At 31.7% G+C, this 9806-nt stretch overlaps 1 protein-coding gene across 1 annotated transcript; it reads left to right on the top strand.

The window, feature by feature from the left end:
* Positions 1 to 744: 744 nt before the first annotated feature.
* LOC124362894 lies at positions 745 to 9806 on the top strand. The gene is made up of 4 exons (XM_046817768.1): positions 745 to 1120; positions 6550 to 6690; positions 8067 to 8449; positions 9647 to 9806. Exons 1-4 carry the CDS (start codon positions 956 to 958, stop codon positions 9804 to 9806), a joined length of 849 nt encoding a protein of 282 aa, XP_046673724.1. The 5' UTR covers positions 745 to 955.

Genomic DNA, 9806 nt, shown 5'->3' with positions numbered 1-9806 from the left:
TTCATAACAGCTGAGAAAGGGTGTCTTAAATAACTCCAAGGCCCCTGTTCTGTCAACTATGTTGAGGGAGGATCAATTAATAGTGTAGTAAAAAGTACTGACTGTGCTTTGGATTTAGGTAATCACAAGATATTAGGATATATTTTGAATTCCATTGCATTCATACTGCACCAATTTTTTATACTATCAAGGGAATGTAGAAGGTCCTCATGGTCTTGAAGAGAAGCAATTTTGTTGCAACCTTGTTATCGTCAGAAAACAGTAGAAACTCTAACGATATAACACTAATAATGTAATTTATAAATAGATTAAACAACAGTGGACCCAAATGTAATTTCTGCGGTACATCTGATTGTACAGAGAATGGTTGGGATTTGGTTCCATCACATTTTACGATCAGAGTGCGATCTCTTAAGTAGCTCTTCATTCACTGAAGAGGTATCTCGAAATTCCTAATGAAATTTCATATTTTATTGAGATGAACACGTAAACAATGCCAAAAAGATTCAAAATAACTTGGATGTTACTAAACAAAATAACTAATAAAAATAGTTAAACCATAAATTAAAATACAATTTTAGAAATGTTACACAAAAGTAGAGGATCAATTTTTTTAAAACACCAATTATACGTATTTCCCCTAAAAAACTTATGTTTAAAAAACATCGAATTCCTAACATCGACATTAAAACTATCTATCAGTATCAGGAATTTTATTCGGTCAGTTTCACAGCCTTCAGAATCGTGTCCTGTCGGCTGTCAGTCAGTGATTTGATTATTATCATGTCTGTAATAAGAAATTATTGTATCTTACTGTCTGACTGCTACAGATATAGCATAGCCTACGTGAACTTGAGAGTGGTGACTCTAATGTTGATATAATTATTAAATTTAACTTTTTCATCAATACAGAATGTCGATTTCCTGAGGTTTTAGTGCATTCCTGCATTCAAATATGACAACCGAATGGAAATCAAAAGACTTTAATTTGTTTAGCTCTAATCTTTGTAGGTTATGTGCGAAAGTTAGTAATTGTTTATCACCAATTTTTGAACCTAGAACAAATAGAGAAGATAACAGAATATATTTATTGATGAAAAAGTGTTTACCAAAATTAGAGGTGAGAGAATTTTGGTAGTGCTATGACAATTGCTTAAGTAAACAGTATTAGATTTGCATGATCATTTTGCAATAATTTCTACTTATGATTAGTCTTCAGGTAGGAATGAGTCTTTCTCTCTATATATAAAAAGTGGAGCTGCTGACTACTTTCAGTATCGCAGGCAAAAGACAAATTTTGAGTTGTCCGTAGCTAGTAAGTAAAGTATATGCATACTAACTGTACCATGTTTATGAATATTGGTATGGATGAAAAACTTTGGGGATAGACTTAAATAAGCGGCCTACACTCGTTATTCGATTGCTCGTCTCGAATGGTTCAATTGTGTTTATCCGAAGGATAATTCGATATTACAATTTATTTAACTTATCATATGACTACAACTATAACTATAACTAATAATACTATAACTAATAAAGTTATAGTAATTTTAATGTAAACAATAAACAACAAGAAGTAAAACTAATATTCTGAGACTTTGAGAATGGCGATGAATTACGAAGAAAATATGCAAGATATTTCTCGCAAGTGACGAGATTTGTTTAAGTACCTACAACATGCAGGTTTGGCTCCTGGTAACACATTGGGAAGAATTCTTTCCTCCATTTCACACAAAAGTGGTTACTTATTAACATCAAGGTGGGCAAATTATAAATATTCATTATAATTATATCAAGTTTCATTGATATTTACTGTATGTCTAGGCCATATAGATGGTGGTTTTTGTTATTTTGTAGTGTTATTGTATTGTAGAATTTGTGTATTAAAAATTGGGGTACTTTGGGATTATACCCGACCACACCAGTATGAAGAACACAAAAATATAAATTTATAGAAACAAACATGATAGAACGAAAAAACAACTGTTTAATTATAAAATTACAAACATTTCCTGGTATTGTGATCGGTATTGTTGTCGCTGTTATCTTATCTTTCTCGAGAATCCTGATTAGGGCAGGGCGCGGCATCACATGATTTGCACGGTACATAATTGCCTTTCCATTACAATTCAATTTATATTTCTGATCAGTCCCTCTAGAATTTGATATTTTACTGATAGGTACTATCTCGAGGGATGTTTTTCTTTCGCCGACATCAGCGCGGGGCAGCCGAAGCTCGCGCTGATGGCCGGAGGCACTCGCATTTTGGGTGGCGGAGTGTGATCAAGAATAAAAACAAGTTTTGAGTGTTTTTTCAATAAAGAGTTTAGTTTTAGTTTGGTAATGTTTGTTTTTGTTGAATTTTGTGTTTGGAGAAATGTAGAGGTAAAACACGGAAGTATAACAAAGCGACTCACCAGCTGAACGGGCGGCGAGACTCTGCAATCACGTTATCTACTAGACCGCTCGACTTTGACCTCTGTCTGAGGGTGGGGAGGGGTTTGCGATAAGACAATTCCTGTTTTATATTGACGAAATATTGTTCTACGCTAATCTAGTAATCAGTAAAAGCAAAATGTCAAATAACGATTCATGTCTGAGTGTGTGGTCGGTATAATCCCAAAGTACCAAAAATTGTTAATGTACAAGATTTCTTCTTGTTACGGTAATTTATTATAACTCTTATTTTGTACGATTTGTACATACATCAAAGTTGGATAATATATCAAATTGTTCAATAATAGCAATCAGATAATGAGTGTAGGCCGCTTATTAATGTCTATCCAATCTTGGATGCAGTATAATAAATTATCACCACCACATTTGAAAAACCGATGTTTATGATTATCTATACTACCAACACCAAAATGTTGAACCAAATTAGTTACAAGTATTTAAAATTACAGTATTATTCAACTGGGTTTATACCTATAATGGATTAATTTAATGATAAATGAAAAGCTATCTGGGCTAGCGTATGTTTATTTATGAAATGTAACAAACAAAATAGTGTAAATTTCAGTTACTTTTTACAGTTTTAATTATAAACGTGTCTGAGAGCTAGCCTCTGTTTATTTATGAAATGTAACAAACAAAATAGTGTAAAATTTAGTTACTTTTTACAATTTGAATTATAAAAGTGTCTGAGAGCCTGTGAGTCAAATCCATTGACAATGGCTATTACTCAAATACCATATAAATTATTTTACTTTGAATGAATCATACCATATTGCTACCTATACGTAGATTGATCCCACAGTAAGAAGTGGTAGTAGCTCTTTGTAGCTCCTCTAAAACCCTGCAAGAACTCTGTTGCATTTCTTTGTTTGTTAAACCAACAACCTTTATATATTTACTGTACTAGATAACCACCCCATACCAGAATACTGTAACGAAAATAAGATTCAAGTACTTTTTGCAATATAGTTGCAGTACTGTACTAATATCGCTTATGTTGAAACATGTTATGTTGAATTATGTTAAATGAAAACACATTCTATGTTTAAGGTATAGTTCTGAGCTCAGCTTCTCGCAAAGATTGTCAATTTGTCTTTCATGAAAGGCCTGTGCCAGTGTTAACCCCTTAGATACTTTGCTTCTTCTGCGTTGATGTATGATAAAACTCCCACATTATGTTTATAGTATTGTGTGTAGCTGTGTCCAATGCAATGTGTGATGAAACTTCAAGTGATTCTGGATGTTTGTCACTAAGGATTAGAATAGTGTCATCTGCATATATAATACTCAATGGATATTCTGCTAGATACTTGGAAAAGTACTTTTTAAAGACAACAAAACAGGAACCAAGACTGAGCCTTGCGGAACGCCTCTCGAGGTTGTTAGCAGGCTAGATCTCATTATACGTTCTGTGCCTTTGCCTGTGTGTATTAAGTCAACTACCTGCTGTCTCTCTGTCAATAGATTCTATGCCAATTTAAAGAAGTGTCCAGGATACCAAAAGCATCAATTTGTTCAGAAGTTATTCATGATTTCTTGTTTGACCTAACAATTTTAGATTTTATCGTAACTAATGCCAGTAAAAAGTTTGAAAAAAATCAGAGCAGAATTGTCTGAAAATACAAAGTGAAGTGACCACAGAAACACATATAGAAGTAAATGCTGTTATAGGTAATCATTTTTCAGCTCTAATGGCGAAAGAAATTAATCATTATTATTCACTAAAGATTCCTTCAGCTGTCCAATCTATTTGACAATGATGTCAGAAAAGAGATGTGAGATTCTTTCACTGTAACTTAAATTTTATGACCCAAACACTCAAGGTAAAAAAAAAAAAAAAAAAAAAAAAAAAAAGTGATCCAGCCACTCCATTGACTGAAATATTTTGACAGTTTATTTACAGCTATAGAAGCCTCTGTTCAGTATCACCTGAAGTGAAAATTGATGAAATGCTAGTAGCCTATTGTTTCGTGAGAGATATGGTTTCAATGTTTTTATGCCTAAAAAACAAAGAAATACTGTAGTGCATAAAATTCATGTATATTAGTAACACCAAAATGTATCTGGCACAGGAAAAGGTAATGATTCCAGAACTCAGTGAACAGAAAAGGCATTTAGTATTTCAATCCAGTCAATGGTTGAACTATTCACTAGACCAATAATGGGTAGTAATAGAAACATGACTGTAAATAATTGGTTTACTTCAATAGAAGTTGTTGATAAGATACAATTTGTTGTACCATTGGGTACAACACATATTTAAAAAGAACAAAGAAGATGTTCAAGTGTCTACAGTGCATAGCACAGTTTAAATAAATAAAGGAAAATGAAAATAAAAAATAATTTGCTTTCAACCTAAAGTCGGTGAACCAAGCGTACCTCTTGCTTTTTTTTATCGAATGCTCAATATTGGTTCCCTAAATGTATTCATCTTATTCATGTCATTCAGAAACTGTAGATACCTGTAGTGAATCAATTTGATTTCATCAAGGCACTAGTCTCCTATAAGCTCATCTTCTAAGTAGACTGGATCTTACCCAAGTTATCAACGGGATCTTAAAGATAGTATCAAAAAGGCTGCACCATTGAAATTGTGTGATTTAATCTGGAAGCCTATGGGTTTACAAAAGAAGTGAAAAATGTATTTTTATTCAAGTAATACTTAACAATTTTCCTTTCATTGTATAATATTTTACTATTATAGTCTCCTTTGTTACAGTCAGTCACAAATTTTTGTCCCTTTTTCTGGTGATTTTATAATATTTCATTGTCTCCTATTAATATTGAGGATATTTTAATAAACATGTATACAGCATTTAATGCCTATTTTAAATAATGTCTCAAATACATAGTGATTGTGACAGCAATTAAAAATGTACTTACAGTCAAAAACTAAAATGTATGAAAAGTAGGAATACAAAAATAACATTTTATATTTAAATAGTTGTTATTTTATTGTTAGAGGTCTTTCAGACACATGATCTCAGGCAGCATAAACAATGGTTTTGACAAAAGTATTAAATATGGTATGTTAAAAAAGTACTTATAATCAAAGGTAGAAAAAACAAAATGGAATGGATTAAGCAAAAGAGCTTCTATAAGTTATACATCTTATATAATCCTTCACCATTGTCTATTAAGTATTATACATGAAGTTATTTTCAAATCTACAATTTGATGTTGAATGAAATAGTATACAGCAAGCCCTAGACATTTGTATGACGTTTATATTAATATGAATATAGTAAAAAAGTTGTTCTGAGAAAATAATGAAATTTAAATTATACCTACTCTGCTATAGTTTTCCAAGTACCAAAAATTTTAAGAATATGCCAGCCAGTGTAACTGCACCTTTGTTGAACCAGTCACAACTGTTTCATATATTTTCGTCAAGGCCATAAAAGTTTTGTGGAAGTAACTAGTGCATATTCATCACTTCATAATCAATATTTTTTGTGTCATTTGATGATTTAAAACATAATAACATAAATGTAACCTCTGGGGAAAACCAGTTTAATGGCTTTGGCCTTATCAGGGGAAAAGTATATGTATGATTAGAATGTTAACAGGCCATGGATCTGTTCAAAAAAACAATCAGGAGACTAGGGCTGAGTGATTAAGAAATCTTTAAAATTTGCAATGGAAGAAAAGAATCAGGTGAAAAAACTCTAACTGGATTATCCTATTATCTCAAAGCATTCGCAAGGCTGAATATGAAAAGCTTTTCTGTAGCCCTTGGAAGTAATGGAGATGGATACTAGAAACTTTAAATACAGAATCATATTATCTATAACTTAATGTGAATAGGTAGTAAGGAGAGTGCAAAGGCCCTGGATTTCAAAGCTAAAGTCCATAAGCTCTATTCTGTTAAAGGTTAAAAGAAAAGGATTTGGTAGAAGTAACTAATGCAAGTTTATCACTTCTAAAGAGATCTCTTTGCTTTTATTTGAGTTTTTACAACTGAAAAATGTGTTAACCAAAGTTATCAGTAATTATACTCTTGTCAAAAGATTTTATTATATCTCTCAGGATCCGGCACCTCTGCCTGAACATGTTGCTGACAGGAGTAAACACAGTTTCTCATAATTTTAGGTCCACCATGCTGATTCCAAGCCGCAAGGTGTTTGTGTCTCTTGTATCAGCAAACTAGATGCCTGTGACGAACTCATTGAATCAAGTATGGCAGCAGATTGCACTTTTGATGAGATATTGAACTCACAGTTAGCTATTCAGGTATGCTTACATTTTTATTTAAAATGTTTTGGGTTCATTTTAAATTTCAATTAAGACAGACTTAATACAATCAACACTTAATTAGACATATTAGAATGTTGATCTATTAACACATTTTGAAGCAGAATTAGTGAACAATTTGATTTTAAATAAATTTAAAGAAACACAAAATATATCATTTTATTTCCTTGACAAAATTATGTAGTTCTATGAAATGTGACAATTAAATAGGATATCTGTGCAACCCATATGAGATTCGCAATGCATTGTATTTGATTTTGGAGTTGGGACTAAAAACTAGTCTGTGTAGTATCAGTGTCACAGATCAAAGCTGTTTGTTAAGTAATATCACAATTTTTACTCTAATTTTGAACTAGGTTTTTATGATCATTTGTGTTGTAATTTATGCTTTATTATTTTCACAAATATTATATATAACAATTAAAAAAAATAATATTTAAGTTATCAGATCCATTTTTATACTATCGCAAAAGTGAAATATATTATCAGTGGAAGTTTCAAACTGAATTTAATAAAAGTAAATAAACAAACCATTTTAAACAAAAAATAAATAACAAAATACAAATATACATTAACATTCATAACTTATTTAGATTTTACAAAACAAGTAAAGTTGAAGAATATTAAAATAAACAAATATAAATTGTTAGAAACATACACATCTATTTCAGATTGTCATTGTATACCTATCATGTGAGGGATACAATATACATTTGATAATTGAGATAAATTTATAGTTTTTACATTTGTTTGTCTAAACTAAATACTCTAAAAAGATATTCAATCAAAATGCTAATTAGTAGTTTTACCTTTAAAATAAAGTTTTGTAATTTTTGCTTAGATTTTGAGTTTGTTTTACCATTAGATAAATTAAAAAAAAAACTTGTATGGATGGAAACATTTGTTATTCAAATATATATCTAATCATAAAACTGTTTACAAAAAAAGTAGCTAAACTACAGGGTTTTAAACTTCTATATTGATTGCAGTTAAACTTCTTTGCTTGATGATATAAAACTATTTTTTTTTAATTATAAGTGTGAATTATAGAAACAAAAACTAATTTTATGAATAAATTACAATTATTTAATAAATGTTCATAGTTAGGATGGTGGTGTTGTTTAGGGGAAATTGAACATTCTACCATCAGCATATTGGTACTGGAAGTATATACATTAATGTTACTATTTTACAATTAAAGGAATTTAGGTTGTGTTATTAATTACATTTAAGAAGATATTAATGCAATGTACTAAAGTATGTATTATAGTATTAAGTAATGTTGATTGACAAGTCTTCTGAATGTTTTGGTACCCATAGTTCTTTGTAGACACACATTTTCTTGTTTTGAACAGGACAGCATTGCTAATCCTGTAATGAAACCAAATGATGACTGTTTCTGGATGGATTCAACATCGAAAAATGACAGAGATTCGATGAGTGTACCACCTGAGGGGAGTGTAATCGTTGTTGGCAAAATGCCCAACCAATGTCAAACGGCACCGGAACAGGACTTTGTGGTCATGTTGGAAGTTAAGTACAAGGATGAAAAGATAGAATCAGCTTCTTTTTCACCAGAAAGTATTGCTGATACAATGACGAAAACATTGGTACAAGATAAAAATGAACAAACAGTAGATTCAACAGCTTTTTCTTACATTCCTTCTGCAGACAAATACTTTTTAATTGAGAACCCTTACACGGATGGAAAATCTCTTGTTGACAGTTACTCTCAGAGGTAAGTGAGTCTTTACCAAGTAAGAGTTATATGTATGGTAATGATACAGCTGTAAACATAACTAACTTTCAGTGGACTATACACGGCGCACATTGTACTTACTGTATGGTCCAAGTATAGGTCAGTATTTGTTTGTAAGTTAGCAAATTTTCTGATTCAAACTTTCTGGTTATGTTTATTTAATCAATCAATCATCTTTTACTTGTCGTTGACATGAGTTACAAATAAGATAGAGGTATAATTACAATTATTCCATTATATACAATACATGTATTATAATGGTCAAATTTTAGTAAAATAAAAGATTAATATTAAATAAAAAACCAACAACACCACCTTAACATAAGAGCACAACAGAACTCAAACATCCTACAACTAGCACAAAATAACACATTAAAAGAAAAATCGGACCAATTACTCCCCAACTGAATAGAAGCATCCCTAAACTAAATTCTCTCTATTGGTTTGTTTAAGTTCATAAGTCTTGAGTTAGTAAACAAATATGCATTTTCTTTGCGCTACAAGCAAGTCTGAACAGCTGATCATAATCACTATCACTCCATTTCTTAGCGTTTCACATTGTGTGTTGTTGTAAATCCTAATTATGTTTTACAGTTTTTTTTTACTATATATGAATTAAGGGTCCAGAATACATTGCTAAATAGGGGCTGTTTAGTTGTATACAGAAGTAGACCACAACAAGCACTTGTATAATATCCCGAGGTTCGGCGGGAACAACTGTACTCACTTGCTGCTTTGTTGTAAACCTGTGCAGTCTATTCTGTGTTTTTTAAATATTCAAGAATATCCAATCGCCCATACTGTGTGTCTCACACTGCAGCTGTTTCATACCTTAGAGCTGACTTGTTCTAGTAACAAAGTTTCTTCACTTCCAGCCTATCTCCACAATTTAATGTTTGAAGAAAAACTCTTGGTGTCAATTTGTACTTGTACTATCCACAATAAAAGTAATCAACTGCTAAGTGGGACTAAAGGTCTCTCCTTGTGTCTGAATTCTTTTTACATTGTTAACAACCGATAACAGATGTTTTTCCATATTCCCATTCATAGTGAATTTTATGATCTAGGAAATGTTTGATTATTTATGTATAACTGATACGCTGGCTAATAATTTAATTTGGTACAGAGGGAAACATTTTTGGTGTATTTTAGTGTTGCGTTTTTTTTTTTCTTTAGAGAGAAACCAAGTAAGAAAATAGCATGCAAGCTGTGTGGTGCTAAGTTCTCACGGGTGACAAGACTGAAGGCGCACCACTTAGCCCTGCACACCAATGCGCGACCTCATGCGTGTGACCAGTGCGATGCGATGCAGCATTCGCAATGCGCTGGGATCTGA

This window comes from Homalodisca vitripennis, chromosome 5 (genome assembly GCF_021130785.1).
Source record: "Homalodisca vitripennis isolate AUS2020 chromosome 5, UT_GWSS_2.1, whole genome shotgun sequence".
NCBI lineage: Eukaryota > Metazoa > Arthropoda > Insecta > Hemiptera > Cicadellidae > Homalodisca > Homalodisca vitripennis.
This window is presented reverse-complemented; position numbering and strand designations above follow the sequence as displayed.

Coding starts and splice junctions, on each gene's coding strand:
- LOC124362894 (XM_046817768.1), top strand. CDS start 956: ATGACAACCGAATGGAAATCAAAAGACTTTAATTTGTTTAGCTCTAAT. Junction 6,691..8,066: donor ACTCACAGTTAGCTATTCAG/GTATGCTTACAT, acceptor TGTTTTGAACAG/GACAGCATTGCTAATCCTGT. Junction 8,450..9,646: donor GTTGACAGTTACTCTCAGAG/GTAAGTGAGTCT, acceptor TTTTTTCTTTAG/AGAGAAACCAAGTAAGAAAA.